Source organism: Choloepus didactylus, chromosome 1, assembly GCF_015220235.1.
Source record: "Choloepus didactylus isolate mChoDid1 chromosome 1, mChoDid1.pri, whole genome shotgun sequence".
Taxonomy (NCBI): Eukaryota; Metazoa; Chordata; class Mammalia; order Pilosa; family Megalonychidae; genus Choloepus; species Choloepus didactylus.
In genome coordinates this window covers 7,560,933-7,578,793 of record NC_051307.1, presented here as the reverse complement: position 1 = coordinate 7,578,793, position 17,861 = coordinate 7,560,933, and the positions used below count along the sequence as shown (strand labels likewise).

General features: G+C 42.6%; 1 protein-coding gene across 1 annotated transcript; it reads right to left on the bottom strand.

Moving 5' to 3' along the window:
• Positions 1–904: 904 nt before the first annotated feature.
• On the bottom strand, positions 905–3,643 carry LOC119539580 (elongin-A-like). The gene is given in 5 exon segments (XM_037843613.1): positions 905–1,448; positions 1,451–1,615; positions 1,618–1,866; positions 1,869–3,148; positions 3,150–3,643. Coding segments are annotated over 5 exon segments (2,325 nt in total). The 5' UTR covers positions 3,614–3,643; the 3' UTR covers positions 905–1,281.
• Positions 3,644–17,861: the final 14,218 nt, after the last annotated feature.

The window sequence follows — 17,861 nt, the reverse complement described above, 5'->3', positions numbered from 1 at the left end:
AGTGGATACCTATAAGTGTTCAACAGCCCTTCCGTTTCTGTTCTTGCTCCTAAGGCCATTGGAAGTGAGGTCCTGCCTTCCCAAACTTGATACAGTTTTCACCCATCCTGACACTATAGCTCAGACACTTTCCCCAAGTTGGCCCTTCTCTCCAAATTCTGGCTTAAACACTCGAAAGAGAGTGCTTCAGCTGCAAAGTTCTCTACAAAATATAGCAAACTGTTATGCTCTTCCATTCACATGAGCTTACTTTTTTTTAAAAAAGGCAAAAACAAAACCAATTTCCAACACAGCATTACAATTTCTGAAACCATTTGCTTCTGGTTGCAATTCACAGGGAACAAGAGGTTAAAGTGCTGGCTTATTGGGGGCGATGAGAAGCTCTGCCATGTGTCTTATTTTTCCCCATGTTATTGGGTAGAAGGAACAACAAGGGAGGAAAAAAACAACTCAAATATTGAGGTGGCAACTGGAAATTGTAAAAATGCTGGGTTCTGTGCAAATCAATCTCCCACAGATTCTGTCCTCCACTAAACCTCAAAAACAAGAGAAAAAAAGTGGAAATTGGCAAAAAGTATGGTGGAAAGACTTTAGACCTCTACAAGGAATCTCAATAAATACTATTTTGATGAGTAAGAAAGAGATGCACCTGCATAGAACTTAAAGCAACACTGAGAAGGGTCTTGGAGGTGAGGAGATTGACTTGAATACATCCTGCCTCCAAATCAAGGATCCCCTTCAGGACAGGCAGCCCTGGACTCAAATCCTTGCCCAATGTGCAGCAGGTACCACACAGGCACTAGGGATGCCAGTCCTCCCTCTGGATCAAAGTCCACTCAAGAGAGCTGAAATGGGACAGGGGAATGGCTTTCTAAGCTTTTGTCCTAACTTTAATAAGGGACTCTGAAAACAAAAGGCTAAGTGTGGAGTAGAGGACAAAAAAAAAAAAAAAAAAAAATACTGGGGGGTAATATAAATACAATCTGGGGACAGTATTTATTAATTAAAACTATGTCTTATAGTTTACAAAGAGGCTAGTTAACAACAAAAGTATCATTGACCTTAAAATCCTCAGTGAGACTGAGACTTCACATCTTCTTCAGAATTCCGAAGTGTTCTCTAGGCAGGAAGGCAGTGGCTGTGCACACAGGTTCACAAGTGTAAAACCTGGAAACCGTGCAGGATTCAGAGACCAAAAAGTTCCAGAAAGCAAAAGATTCGGGTCTCCTTTGAAGTTCCACCCCCCACCACCCAATTCCAGCTCCAAGGCAAGTCCTCAGTTTATCGTCGGGAGAATCTGTTCTTGAAAGCTTTAACTGTCTTGGCCATCATTGGGGCAATTTTCTTCACAGTTGGTTTCCTAGGATCGTGGGAAACAGTGCTGCTGACCACTGGTGCCAAGTGGTCACTGCTGGTGTTTGGACCGTCATAGGCCAGCTCCTCAGGGAGTTAAAGCTGTTGCTGCTGCCACTGCTGGAGGGAGCATGGCTGCTTCCTGTGGGGTACAGGGCTGGCTTGACCCTGACTTTTTCAGAGACAGCTGCTCCTCCTGTTCCAAACTTCTCTTGCCTTCTTCGAACATCACGAGGTGGCTTGGCTACAGAGTTGACAAATCCATCTTTGCTCGTCGGCCTTTGGGCTTATTGGCATGTGCACGTCAGATATTCTTTGTCAGTACCCGCAGCCGCTGTTCTCGGGCTTCCTGAAGCCGCAGGTACATCTCCCGCCAAGACTTGTATTCTTCTGGCCTCTCCTCCTTAAAGTCTCGGTGACAATGAATTTTCCATAACTGATCTGTTTCTTCAGTTAATACGTGATTGTATTTCTCAATGCGATATAGCTGATCAGGCGTACACCTCTCCAGACAGGTTCAAGAACAGAATACGGGACTCCTCCCACTTCAAAGATTGAGTCGATATTGTTTTTAAGTTCGCGGATGCACTGCTGGTGCAAGGTCATCATTTTGGGGAGATAGGCACACTTGGAACCAGAATACACCTGCATCTTTGAATTCATTCTGTGCCCAGTAAACCCAGCTTCCTCCTCTTCCTGGGGTGAAGAGAGTGCTTTTCGCTTTGGTTGGAAGGAGGCTATCGATTCAAGGGAAGGAAGCGGATGGTAATTGGCCTGTATCATGGGCAGTGGGAGGTCCGGCAACACTGGCAATGAATCGGTGGGGGCCTTTTTCAGCTTGGCTGAATTGGCTCCTGATGGCTGTAATTTCTCTGATTTGCTTTCATTCACCTTAGGTAATTTCTGAACTATGTCCAAGTTTTTACTTGTGCTTTTAGAATCAGTTTTTTTAGATCCTTTTTCTCCAAGTGCAGTTGCTGAGGTTTTCACAATCTCTTTCTTTTTCTTCCGGGGCTGGTCATAGCTGAGGTATGACTCAAAAGACATGGTGGGCTGCTCAAATTCATCATCCATATCTGCCTCCTCAGCTTTAGGGAGGGAGCCCACTGACTTTCTACCCAGATTAGAAGTTTTGAGTTTCCCCTCTTGAGTCTTTAGGTTGTTGGAAACCTTCTCTTTCACCTTGGGTAACAGGTCTCCTGCCCCCTTTCCGAGGTCTAAGCTGTCTAGACTTTGCTTCTTTTTGTCCAATTTGGTTTTCTCTGAGTCTTTGTGCTTTGGCTTTTTAACGTGGTTGTCTGAAGCAACCTCCAAGAGAGGCAGAAAATTCCTCTTGCTGCTGCTGCTCTCCCTTTCCTTCTCTTTCTTGACAGCACTAGAGGATGGTTTCTCCTTTGTGCTCTCCCCTAAGAGTGGCCTCCGGTTTTCCTCTTTGGAGACGACCTTGTGTGATTTCTCTCTGCTCGAAGCAGAGGACTTCTCATCTCTCTTGGCATCCACCAGGCGCTTTTCCTTGTGGGAGGATCTGTGCTCTCTGTTTTGGCTCACAACCCCTTTACTCTGGGGTCCACTGACGGGTTGCTCCTGACCGGCCCCCAGTCTCTCCTGAAAGGCATTACTGTGGCCTTTTCCAGGTTTCTGGTGTCCAACAGAGGGCTCCTGGTCCTCCTCAGGGGACCTGGGATGGTCCACGTACATCTGATGGGGACTGGCATAGGACGGAGGGGACTGAACGTGGCCATAGTCAGAAGACTTGTGGTCTGAAGAGTAAGCTGGCGAGACCCTGTGGCACCTTTCTCTCGTCTCTCCTCTCATGAGTGTGAGAGGCTTTGTGGGGTCTCTCAAGCTCTGAGAGTTTTCTGTGTTTTTTCTGTCTTTGATCAGGGCTGTAGGATCGGCTGCCAGAGGCTTTCCAGTTGTCTTGGTAGTCGCCCTCCATCTCTTCCTCCTTCTGAAGAGCATCCCTGGGGCGCTTTTGGGAATTACTCTTCTCAAAGTCCTGTTCATCAGGCTCAGTGCTCCGTTCAACAGGAACCAACTTCTTCCACTGGGCAACCAAGTCCCTGGCAAAGTTTCCAACGTGCTCATGTTTTCGCAAGCTATTCACTATTTTTCCAACCCCAGTCTCCGCAAGAATGTCTACAGTAATAGGCAAGGTGGAGAGTTTCTTCAAATATTTCAAAAGCTTCTTGGGGTCAGGGTTCGTGGCCAGGCGCGCCTGCAGCTTCTCCACAACTTGGAGCACCGACTCCGCCGCCATCGCTGTCACTGGCGTGGCCTCGCGGGAACTGGGTTCGCCCAAAGACAGTTTTGATACTAGATGACAGGTTGGCTGAAACTACAAGAATTTATTGTCTTATGGTGTCAGAAGCTGGAAGCCCACAGTCAAGGCACCAGTGAGACCATGCTTTCTCCCAGAGTTGGCAGCACTCTGGCGATGGTGGTCCTCCATCTCGTGCTTCATTCTCGGCTTCATTCTCTCCTCCCATGGATTCCTCTGACTTTTGGCTTCTATGTCTTCTGGATTCTCTCTGTGAGACCTCTAGTAAGGCTAATTCAGATGGCAACACCTAAATAGGATGTTAGAAGATCCTATTCACAAATGAGTTCACACTCTCGGGAACGTGGATTAAGACTAAGAACATGTCTTTTATTGGGGTACATGATTCAATCCACCACATCCAGCTAGAGTGAAGAGTGAACTGTAGCAGATGTGTGGGTTGTCCTGACTCACTCCCTCTTAGCCTGACCTCTGATTTCAGTGCTGTCTAGAGCTGCATTTCTTTTCAGTGGTCATGCCACTTTATGCTGGTAGCAGCTCAATTCAAGCATGGGCTGCAGGTTTTCACTTTCTGCTTTAGGATTCCTTTGAGGCTGTGAATGGGAGATGCTCAGGGCTCATGTGCAGCTTGAAATTGTGGGGAGTTAAAATCTGTGATGGTTTGGAGGCTTTAAGGACCCCAGAAGATCATGTTCTTAAAAGGTAATCCATGCCTGTGGGTATAGACCTATTGTGGTTGGGACCTTTAGATTAGGATAGTTCAGTTGAGGCTTGCCCCATGTAGGTCTTAATCCTCTTACAGGAGTCCTTTATAAGAGTGAAATTCAGAGAAAGAAAGAGAGAGAAAGACACAGAAGCTCAGAGAGAAAGTCACAGAAGCTGAGAGAGGAAGCCACAGGAGACAGAAGTGGGAAGCAATGAAACCCAGAAGAGAAGGGAGAGACCAGCAGATGCCACCACGTGCCCTGCTGTCTGACAGAGGAGTCTGGGTATCATCTATGATGCCTTGATTTGGACATTTTCACAGGATCAGAACTGTAAATTTTTAAGCTAATAAATCGCCATCGTAAAAGCCAATCCATTTTATGGTATCTGCACTTCAGCAACTTTAGCAAACTAAAATACAGCCTTGGAGAAAATGCTCAACCAGTGGAGGGACAGAAGCTGGTGAGTAAATGCCCACACTTTCTGTCCTTTAGGTGAGTAGCTCTGGAGACATTCTGGGTCCTTCTTAGGAGGTCCAGGCAGACTTGATGCCCACAGACCACAGCAATCATCTGGCAATGTTGGCATTTCCTCCTTCCCTGTCTGACCCTTCTCAGTTTCTCTCTCCTGCTACCTGGGATTACCTCCCAACTAAACCACCTCTTCACTAATCCTATTCTCAGGGTCTACTCTTTTAGGAACCCAAGCTAAGACAGCCCTTTTATTGTATAAAGAGTGATACACTTGTGTCTAAATTACACTTAAGTTTATGAGTGAACTCTTTTTGAAATATTTAGTGAAAATGACAGTGACCATTTGCTGGCCACCCATTATGTGGCTGAAACTTTACAGACAGTATCAAATTTAATCCCACACCAGCCCTACAGAAAAGAAACTAGTTTGACAGTTGAGTAACTCACACCATTTATGTTCTTTCTAACTACCCAGGGCCAAAACTTTGTCAGTAAACCTTGAATTTCCTTATGGTCTCCAGCTTTTATCTACATGTCTGCCTGTATTAGTTAGCAGACAGGCATGGCTGCTGAGACCAAAATAACAGTGGTTTAAGCAGGATGGAGATTCATTTCTTTCTACAAATGCCCACACTGTGGGGCAGCGCTTCTCTGCTCTTCACAACCCTCAAGACTCAGATTCCTTTTATCTCCTTGCTCTACCTGCATCCAGGTGTTGTCTACAGGCCAGCCAGTGGGAAGGTGGAAGAAGGGAAACAGGATCCATGCACATCCCATTGATCAGAATTTAGTTACATGGCTATGCTTAGCTGCAAGGGAGTCTGGGAAGTGCAGTCTTCATTTTGTACCCAGCTAAAAATCAGGGATTTTATTACCATAGAATAGGGAAAAATGTATGTTGGGGCATGCTAGCAGAGGTTTACCTGGCACATTTTGTGCATGGCTCTTGGAGAAAATACAGATGAACCCATTGAGTCCCTGAATTCAGAAGAGGGAGAGAGTGCCAGGAAAGTTTCAGTAGCAGGTAGAGATTGCCAATAAATGTGGAGCACAGGTGGCAAAGGATGGTGAGCTAGTTGGTCTTAGCTAAGAGACACAAAACAAACAAACAAGCAAACAGAAGGGAGGAGAAAGTAACACTATGCCAGTTTGAGACTTGAAATACAAGCCTCCTGGGGATGCGGCAAGATGGTGGAGTGGTGAGGTGTACGTTTTAGTTACTCCTCCAGGGAAGTAGTTAGAAAGCCAGGAATTGCAAGGACCAGACACTGCAGAGCAATTGACTTTGGGCATACTTCATACAACACTCATGAACATGTGGAACTGCTGAGATCAGCAAAATCTGTACGTTTTTGTGGCCAAGGGACACGCGCCCTTCCCTGCCAGGCTCAGTCCCATGGGAGGAGGGGCCATCAGTGCTGGAAATGAGAAAGGAGAACTGCAGTGGCGGCTCTTATCAGAAACTCATCCTACTGATCCAAACTCCAATCATAGATAGACTGAGACCAGACACCAGAGAATCTGGGAATAGCCAGCCCAGCGGAGAGGAGATAGGGGTAGCAAAAACAGCAAGAAAAACCCAAAAATAAAAGTGGAGGCTTTTTGGAGTTCTGGTGAACATAGAAATGGGGAAGGGCAGAGCTCAGGCAGAGTCAGGCTCATATGCAAATCCACAAGAAAAACCAGTTTCTCTGCCCCCTGGACCTTTCCTTAATGGCCCTAATTGCTTTGTCTCTTAGCATTTCAATAACCCATTAGATCTCTGAGGAGGGCCATTTTGTTTTTTAAATCTTTTTATCTTTTTCTAAAACAATTACACTGAGACACTCAATACAGAAAGCCTCAAAGACTTGCAATTTGGGCAGGTCAAGACAAGAGCATAACTAAGAGAGCTCTGAGACAAAAGGCAATAAGTCCAGTGGCTGAGAAAATTCACTAAACACCACAACTTCCCAAGGAAAGGGGTGCGTCCTCTCACGGCCATCATCCTGGTGGACAGGGAACACTCCTGCCCATTGCCAGCCCCATAGCCCAGAGCTGCCCCAGACAACCCAGTGTGATGGAAGTGCTTCCAATAACACACGCACACACCACAAAATCAGGTGTGGACATTATCCTTCCCTGCACCCTCAACTGGTTGTCCCAGAGCTGGGAAGGTGGAGCAGTGTCAATTAACATGCCATATTCAGCCATCCTTTCAGCAGACTGGGAGCCTCCCTACACAGCCCTGCAGCCCAGAACCACCCTGGGGGGATAGCACTCACCTGTGACATAGCACAGTCATCCCTCAACAGAGGACCTGGGGGTGCACAGCCTGGAAGAGGGACCCACTCACAAGTCTCAGGGGCCATATGCCAATACCAAGGACTTGTAGGTCAACGGCAGAGACAAACTGTGACAGGACTGAACTGAAGGATTAGTCTATTGCAGCAGCTTTAAATCTCTGGAACACCAGGGAGATTTGATTGTTAGAGCTGACCCTCCCCTCCCTGACCACCCAGACACACACCCCATATACAGGACGGGCAACACCAACTACACACGCAAGCTTGGTACACCAATTGGACCCCACAAGACTCACTCCCCCACTCACCACAAAGACAAAGTGGGGGACAACTGGCCTGAGAGGAATAGGTGGCTCATGGATGCCACCTGCTGTTTAGTTAGAGAAAGTGTACTCCATGAAGCTGTAGATCTGACAAATTAGAGATAAGGCTTTCAATTGGTCTACAAATCCTAAAAGAACCCTATCAATTTAAGCAAATGCCAAGAGGCCAAAAACAGCAGAAAATTTTAAAGCATATGAAAAAACCAGATGATATGGATAACCCAAGCCCAAGCACCCAAATTAAAAGATCAGAGGAGACACAGTACCTGGAGCAATTAATCAAAGAACTAAAGATGAACAATGAGACATGGCACAGGATATAAAGGACATGAAGAAGAGCATGCCAAAGGATACAAAGGACATCAAGAAGACCCTAGAAGAGCATAAAGAAGACATTGCAAGAGTAAATTAAAAAAATGGATGATCTTATGGAAATTAAAGAAACTGTTGACCAAATTAAAAAGATTCTGGATACTCATAGTATAAGACTAGGGGAAACTGAATAAAGAATCAGTGACCTGGAAGATGACAGAATGGAAAATGAAAGGACAAAAGAAAGAATGGGGAAACAAATTGAAAAAATTGAAATGGACCACAGAGATGTGATAGGTAATATAAAACGTCCAAATATAAGACTCATTGGTGTTCTAGAAGGGGAAGAGAAGGGTAAAGGTCTAGGAAGAGTATTCAAAGAAATTGTTGGGGAAAACTTCCCAAATCTTCTAAACAACATAAATACACAAATCATAAATGCCCAGGAAAATCCAAATAGAATAAATCCAGATAAACCCACTCTGAGATGTATTCTGATAACACTGTCAAATACAGAAGAGAAGGAGCAAGTTCTGAAAGCAGGAAGAGAAAAGCAATTCACCACATACAAAGGAAACAGCATAAGACTAAGTAGTGACTATTCAGCAGCCACCATGGAGGTGAGAAGGCAGTGGCATGACATATTTAAAATGCTGAGTGAGAAAAATTTCCAACCAAGAATACTTTACCCATCAAAGCTCTCCTTCAAATTTGATGGAGAGCTTAAATTTTTCACAGACAAACAAATGCTGAGAGTATTTGCTAACAAGAGACCTGCCCTACTGGAGATACTAAAGAGAGCCCTACAGACAGAGAAACAAAGAAATGAGAGAGAGACATGGAGAAAGGTTCAGTAGTAAAGAGATTCAGTATGGGTACATTACAGGATATTAATAGAGAGAGGGAAAAAATATACATGAGAAACATAAACCAAAGGATAAGATGGCTGATTCAAGAAATGCCTTCACAGTTATAAAGTTGAATGTAAATGGATTAAACTCCCCAATTAAAAGATATAGATTCACAGAATGGATCAAAAAAAAATGAACCATCAATATTTCATGCAACCTACAGCCAAAAGAAAGCAGATGTAGCAATATTAATCTCAGATAAAATAGTCTTTAAGTGCAAGGATGTTGGGAGAGACAAAGAAGGACACTACATACTAATAAAAGGGGCAATTCAACAAGAAGAAATAACAATCATAAATGTTTATGCACCCAATCAAGGTGCCACAAAATACATGAGAGAAATACTGGCAAAACTAAAGGAAGCAACTGAAGTTTCCACAAAAATTGTGGGAGACTTCAACACATCACTCTCTCCTATAGATAGATCAACCAGACAGAAGACCAATAAGGAAACTGAAAACATAAACAATCTGATAAATGAATTGGATTTAACAGATATATGTATAGAACATTACATCCCAAATCACCAGAATACACATTCTTCTCTAGTGCTCACAGAACTTACTCCAGAAAAGATCACATGCTGGGACATAAAACAAGCCACAATAAATTAAAAAAATTTGAAATTATTCAAAGCACATTCTCTGAACATAATGGAATACAATTAGAAGTCAATAACCATCAGAGACTTAGAAAACTCACAAATACCTGGAGGTTAAACAACATGCTCCTAAACAATCAGTGGGTTAAAGAATAAATAGCAAGAGAAACTGCTAAATATAGAGAGATGAATGAAAATGAGAACACAACATACCAAAACCTATGGGATGCAGCAAAAGCGGTACTGAAGGGGAAATTTATAGCACTAAACGCATATATTAAAAAGGAAGAAAGAGCCAAAATCAAAGAACTAATGGATCAACTGAAGAAGCTAGAAAATGAACAGCAAACCAATCCTAAACCAAGTAGAAGAAGACAAATAACAAGGATTAAAGCAGAAATAAATGACATAGAGAAAAAAAAAACAGTAGAGGATTAATGACACCAAAAGTTTGTTCTTTGAGAAGATCAACAAGATTGACAAGCCCCTAGCTAGACTGACAAAATCAAAAAGAGAGAAGACCCACATAAGCAAAATAATGAATGAAAAAGGTGACATTACTCCGGATCCCAAAGAAATTAAGAAAAGTATAAGAGGATACTATGAACAACTGTATGGCAACAAACTGGATAATGTAGAGGAAATGGACAGTTTCCTGGAAACATATGAACAACCTAGACTGACCAGAGAAGAAACAGAAGACCTCAACCCACCAATCGCAAGCAAAGAGATCCAATCAGTCATCAAAAAGCTTCCCACAAATAAATGCCCTGGGCCAGATGGCTTCACAGGAGAATTCTACCAAACTTCCCAGAAATAACTGACACCAATCTTACTTAAACTCTTTCAAAACATCAAAGAAAATGGAACACAACCTAACTCATTTTATGAAGCTAACATCAATCTAATACCAAAACCAGGCAAAGATGCTACAAAAAAGCAAAACTACTCGCCAATCTCCCTAATGAATATAGATGCAAAAATACTCAACAAAATACTTCCAAATTGAATCCAAAAACACATTAAAAAAATCATAGACCATGACCAAGTGGGTTTCATTCCAGGCATGCAAGGATGGTTCAACATAAGAAAATCAATCAGTGTATTACAACACATTAACAAATCGAAAGGGAAAAATCAAATGATCATCTCAATAGATGCTGAAAAAGCATTTGACAAAATCCATCATCCCTTTTTGATAAAAACACTTCAAAAGGTAGGAATTGAAGGAAACTTCCTCAATATGATAAAGAGCATATATGAAAAACCCACAGCCAGCATAGTACTCAATGGTGAGAGACTGAAAGACTTCCCTCTAAGATCAGGAACAAGGCAAGGATGCCCGCTGTCACCACTGTTATTCAACATTGTGCTGGAAGTGCTAGCCAGGGCAATCTGGCAAGACAAAGAAATAAAAGGCATCCAAATTGGAAAGGAAGAAGTAAAACTGTCACTGTTTGCAGATGATATGATCTCATATCTGGAAAACCCTGAGAAATTGACGATACACCTACTAGAGCTAATAAACAAATTTAGCAAAGTAGCAGGATACAAGATTAATGCACATAAGTCAGTAATGTTTCTATATGCTAGAAATGAACAAACTGAAGAGACACTCAAGAAAAAGATACCATTTTCAATAGCAACTAAAAAAATCAAGTACCTAGGAATAAACTTAACCAAAGGTGTAAAACACCTATACAAACAAAACTACATAACTCTACTAAAAGAAATAGAAGGGGACTTTAAAAGATGAAAAAATATTCCATGTTGATGGATAGGAAGGATAAATGTCATTAAGATGTCAATTCTACCCAAACTCATCTACAGATTCAATGCAATTCCAATCAAAATTCCAACAACCTACTTTGCAGACTTGGGAAAGCTAGTAATCAAATTTTTTTGGAAAGGGAAGATGCCTCAAATTGCTAAAGACACTCTAAAAGAGAAAAACGAAGTGGGAGGACTTACACTCCCTGACTTTGAAGTTTATTATAAAGCCACAGTTGTCAAAACAGCATGATACTGGTACAAAGATAGACATATTGATCAATGGAATTGAATTGAGAATTTGGAGATAGACCCCCAGATCTATGACCAACTGATCTTTGATAAGGCCCCCAAAGTCACTGAACTGGGTCATAATGGTCTTTTCAACAAATGGGGCTGGGAGAGTTGCATATCCATATCCAAAAGAATGAAAGAGGACCCCTACCTCACACCCTACACAAAAATTAACTCAAAATGGATCAAAGTTCTCAATATAAAAGAAAGTACCATAAAACTCCTAGAAGATAATGTAGGGAAACATCTTCAAGACCTTGTATTAGGCGGCCACTTCCTAGACTTTACACTCAAAGCACAAGCAACAAAAGAAAAAATAGATAAATGGGAAGTCCTCAAGCTTATAAGTTTCTGTACCTCAAAGGAATTTGTCAAAAAGGTAAAGAGGCAGCCAACTCAATGGGAAAAAATTTTTGGAAACCATGTATCTGACAAAAGACTGATATCTTGCATATATAAAGAAATCCTACAACTCGATGATAGGATAGTACAGACAGCCCAATTATAAAGTGGGCAAAAAATATGAAAAGACAGTTCTCTGAAGAGGAAATAGAAATGCCCAAGAAACACATGAAAAGATGTTCAGCTTCACTAGCTATTAGAGAGATGCAAATTAAAACCACAATGAGATACCATCTAACACCGGTTAGAATGGCTGCCATTAAACAAACAGGAAACTACAAATGCTGGAGGGGATGTGGAGAAATTGGAACTCTTATTCATTGTTGGTGGGACTGTATAATGGTTCAGCCACTCTGGAAGTCAGTCTGGCAGTTCCTTAGAAAACTAGATATAGAGTTACCATTCGATCCAGCGATTGCACTTCTCGGTATATACCCGGAAGATCGGAAAGCAGTGAAACGAACAGATATCTGCACGCCAATGTTCATAGCAGCATTATTCACAATTGGCAAGAGATGGAAACAACCCAAATGTCCTTCAACAGATGAGTGGATAAATAAAATGTGGTATATACACACTATGGAATACTACGCGGCAGTAAGAAGGAACGATCTCGTGAAACATATGACAACATGGATGAACCTTGAAGACATAATGCTGAGCGAAATAAGCCAGGCACAAAAAGAGAAATATTATATGCTACCACTAATATGAACTTTGAAAAATGTAAAACAAATGGTTTATAATGTAGAATGTAGAGGAACTAGCGATAGAGAGCAATTAAGGAAGGGGGAATGATAATCCAATAAAAACAGAAAAGCTATCATGGGTAAATTTAATGTTCTGGGAATGCCCAGGAATGACTATGGTCTGTTAATTTCTGATGGATATAGTAGGAACAAGTTCACAGAAATGTTGCTATATCAGATTACTTTCTTGGGGTAGAGTAGAAACATGTTGGAAGTAAAGCAGTTATCTTAGGTTAGTTGTCTTTTTCTTACTGCCTTTTTATGGTCTGTTTGAAATGTTCTTTTATTGTATTTTTTTAAAATTTTTTAAATTTTTTATGTGGTTGATTTAAAAAAAAAGTTAATTTAAAGAAAGAAAAACAAGGAAAAAAATATGCAGAGCCCCCTTGAGGAGCTGGTGTAGAATGCAGGGGTATTGGGCTGCCCCATCTCGATGGTTGCTAATGTGCTCACAGACATAGCAGACTGGTGGTTTGATGGGTTGAGCCCTCTACCAAAGGACTTGCCCTTGGGAAGACTGTTGCTGCAAAGAAGAGGCTAAGCCTGCCTATAATTGTGCCTAAGAGCCTCCTCCTAAATGCCTCTTTGTTGCTCAGATGTGGCCCTCTCTCTCTAGCTAAGCCAACTTGGCAGGTGAGATCACTGCCCTCCCCTCTACGTGGGATCAGACACTCAGGGGAGTGCATCTCCCTGGCAACGTGGAATATGACTCCCGGGGAAGAATGTAGACCCGGCATCGTGGGATGGAGAACATCTTCTTGACCAAAAGGGGGATGTGAAAGGAAATGAAATAAGCTTCAGTGACAGAGAGATTCCAAAAGGAGCCAAGAGGTCACTCTGGTGGGCACTCTTACGCACAGTATAGACAACCCTTTTTAGGTTCTAATGAATTGGGGTAGCTGGCGGTAGATACATGAAACTATCAAACTACAACCTAGAACCCATGAATCTTGAAGACAATTGTATAAAAATGTAGTTTATGAGGGGTCACGATGGGATTGGAAAAGCCATAAGGACCACATGCCCCTTTGTCTAGTTTATGGATGGATGAGTAGAAAAATGGGGGAAGGAAACAAACAAGCAAACAGACAAAGGTACCCAGTGTTCTTTTTTACTTTAATTGCTCTTTTTCACTTTAATTATTATTCTTGTTATTTTTGTGTGTGTGGTAATGAAGGTGTCAGGGATTGATTTTGGTGATGAATGCACAGCTATGTAATGGTACTGTGAACAATTGAATGTATGATTTGTTTTGTATGACTGCAAGTTATTGAATATATCTCAATAAAATGAATATTAAAAAAAAAAAAAGAAAGAAATACAAGCCTCCTAAAAAACAGTCCTTTGGAGTCTTGGGATTCTCAAAAATCCCCAAACAACCCGTTGACCCTGACTTTGATTTTTGAAGGAGATACAGGAGGTCAATAAAGTAGTCTGGGGACAATGAGTGAAGGGCAGCCAGCAAAAGTTAATTGAACAGCAGCATTTTCAATGACCAATGGAGAGCAATTAGGGAAAGATGCAAGTTCAGCAGAATGTTTGCCTGATGGATGTTCATATCTGCAGTCAAGTAAATTTAATCCTCATCCTCAGAAGCCAGAAACCTTCCACTACCAAAACCAACATTAACATTTGGGGTGTTTCATTTTCTGAGCAACTACCAGCCCCTGTGCAGGCACTACTTTCCAAAAAAAGGGTGTTGTGATCATTTCTCAGCCATGTGCACCTGTGATGTGTCAAGTCATTTTGACATGCCTAAAATGAGAATTCTTCTGTAAAAATAGAGGAGAATAAATTAGATAGTGATGTTTCAAGGGCATTTTGCAATTTATACTTTTATAGCTTTCTAGTTCATTTTCAAAAAAATATTTTATTTGTTTTTGAAAACCTAAGCTCACTTTCAAGGGCCATTTTTGTTTTGCTTTTTGTTCAACCATTAGTGTGTGCACTGCATCATATGCAGGCAGCAACTAAGTGGGGACCTCCCAGCTTAGGGCCAGTGCATCAACAGAGGGACCCCAAATCTAGTGAATGCTTTAAAAGAGTTTGCATATTTTCAAGCTCTCGCACCCAGCAGCAAACATTGCTTATTTTCCCCTGCTGAAGAAAGAAGACTGTCCTTGCAAAGTCTCTTGTTGCTTGGCAGATGTATGAAACATTAGACCCAAGGTCCAGAGCTGGGGGCCTGCATGTCTCAGACCCATTTGTAAACACAGGTCGTCCCCTCCTCCTTCATGTTCTCTCCTCACTCCCAAAATAATTAGGGGATGTGGTGCTTTTAACACATGATCCCCAAATCCTTGGATACTGTACCCGTTGAGAGGTATGGTCTAAGTGTCCTCTTCTTGAGTCTGGACTCCATGACTCCTTGGCTAAGGGAATGCAGTGGAAATGACCATAGTAGGCAGAACTCTAAGATGACCACCCTGGCCTACGTTCTCACGTCTCCACCTCCCCGTTGTGTGTGGGTGGAGCCTGTGACGATGGTGCGATATTCACTCCTGTGGGTATGTTACATTATAGGGCAAAGGGAGATTATCCAAATGGGCCACATCTAATCACATGTGCCCTTTAAAAGCAGAGAGTTTTCTCCAGCTGGGAGCAGAAGAGGATGCTATAGATTTGAGGCAGAAGAGGAGTTGGATGCACAGTTATTGGGTTTAAAGCTGGAGGGGGCCATGTGCCAAGCAAGGTGGGTGGCTTTGGGGAGCTGAGAGCAGCAGACAGCAAGGAAATGGGGATCTCAGTCCCCCAAACACAAGGAAATGAATTCAGTTAAAAACAGGATGAGCTTGAAAGTGGATTCTTTCCCAGAGAGTCTAGATAAGAATGCAATTGGGGTAACACCTTAATTTTGGCCTTAAAGACCCTAGGCAAAGAACTGTGTCAAACTTGTCCAGATCTCTGACCTAAAGAACCATGAGCTAACAAATGGGTGTTGTTTTAAGCCACTAAGTCTGCAGCCATTTGCTACTCAGCATTAAAAAATACTCATTTGGTGACACTGTGCCAATTTCTAGGCTAAGGCCTTAAAATTCCTAGCAGCTTCAACCTTCTGCCTCTTGGAGCACTTTCTCCTGGAACCTATTCTTGGGCTGAATTGTGTCTCCCCAAAAGATGTTTTGAAGTCCTAATGGCTGGCATTTTGAAGATGACCTGATTTGGAAATAAAGTCATTGCAAATAAAATCAGGTTAAGATGAGGCCAAACTGGGTTCAGGTGGGTCCTAATCCACTATGAGTGTTGTCCGCATAAGAAGAGGGAAATTTGGTCGCAGAGACACAGAGATGCACAGGCAGAAGGCTGTGTGACAACGAAGGCAGAGATCAGAGTGACGCAGCTGCAAGCCAAGGAGCACCAAGGTTGCCAGCAACCATCAGAAGCTACACGAAGCAAGGAAGGATTCTTTCCTGAAGGCTTTGGGGGGACCATTGCCTGACACCACCTTGATTTTGAACTTGTAATCTCCAGAATGGTGAGAGAATAAATTTCTGTTGTTTTAGCCACCCTTCTTGTTGCACTTTGTCATGGAAGCCCTAGGAAACTAAGATAGAACCCAATTGCCATGCTTGGGTGGGGAAGCCCAAGCAGCTCCATGGGGCGGTCCAGGTAGAGAAGAAACATGGTCCTCAGCCCAGCCCCAGCTAAAATCCTATTCAATAGGCACGCTCAAGTCCCAACCCCTTGTCCTGGGTGTGTGAACCCATTCATAAATTGGACCTTTGAAGAAGTCCCATTGACACCACTTCAGAAGTAGCCCCAGTTGAGCTGCCCCAGCTGACACCGTATGCAGCACAGACCAGCCATTTCCACTGAACCCTGCCCAGATTGCAAAAGCAATGACTATTCTTATTTTAAGCCATTAAGTTTTGGTTTGGTTTGAATAGAGAATCAATTTTCTGCTTTCCCTACTGCCAACATTAGTAATTATGTCTCTGGTGGTATGGTTGATGTTAAAGATAACTTAACTGGAGCCATTAAAGGCGTTTCTCCTGGCATAAGGGGAAAATGCCCTTGCAACTTTAAGGACACATTATTCTGTTCTACTCTCCTCATAGGATTTTGTGAATCAAGGGGCACCATGGACAAAGATCATTTTACAAATTCCTGTTTAAAGGGTATTGTCTTAATTTCCCAGCTGCAAAAACAAATGCCATACAGTGGGTTGGCCTAACAATAGGGATTTATTGGCTCACAGTTTTGAGGCTCAGAAGAGTTCAAAATCAAGGCATCAGCAAGGTTATGCTTCTCCCTGGAGAGTGTTGTGTTTTGGGGCTGGCTGCCAGCAATCCTTGGTCCTTGACTTTTCCATCCCATGGCAATGCACATGGCCGTGTCTTCTCCTTTCTCTTTCAGGTTCTGTTGACTTCCTGCTTCTGAATTCTCTCTCTGTGTCCAGTTTCCTTTGCTTATGAGGACTTCAGCCATTTTGGATCAAGGCCCACTGTGCCATTTTGGATATATTATGTCCCCCCAAAAAAGCCATGTTCTTTAATGCAACTTTATGGGGGCAGATGTATTAGTGTCAATGAGGTTGGAACCTTTTGGATTAGGTTGTTTCCATGGAGATGTGACCCACCCAACTATGGGTAATACCTTTTATTGGATAATTTCCATTCAGCATGAGTCTTGATTAGGTTACTGGAGTACTTTGAAAAGAGCCACACAGGCCCAGACACTGCCGCAGCTGAGAGACACGTTTTGAAGACGCCCATTGAAAGCTGACACTGACATTTTGGGGAACGTCATTTTGAAACACAACCTGGGAACAAGCAGACACCAGCCACATGCCTTCCCTGCCAACAGAGGTTTTCCAGATGCCATTGACCTTCCTTTGGTGAAGATATACTTGTGCTGATGCCTTAATTGGGTCATTTTCATGGCCTTCAGACTGTAACTTTGTAACCAAATAAACCCCTTTTATAAAAGCCAATCCATTTCTGGTGTTTCGTATAATGGCAGCCTTAGCAAACCAGAACACCCACTGTCATTCAGTTTGGGCACACCCTAATGAATAACTTCTTCTAAGGTCCATTTATGAATGGGTTCACATAGTCAGGACCAGGGAATGGGACCTGAGCATGCCTTTTGTGAGGGGCATGACTCAATCCTCAACAAGTGTCTTAGTTTTCCAGGGTTGCTATGACAAATGCCACATAATGGATTGGCATAAACTACAGGAATATGTTGTTTCATAGTTTTGGAGGCTAGGTGTTGGCAGAGTTTGCTTTCTCCCAGAAACTGTAGCTTTCCAGCCATCCTCCGTCACTTGATGTGATGGTTAAATTCATATGTCAACATCACTAGGCTATGGTGTCCAGCTGTTTGGTCAAGAAACCATTGGTCTGGTTGTTACATGAGGATATTTTATGATTTAAATCATTAGTCAGTTGACTGCATCT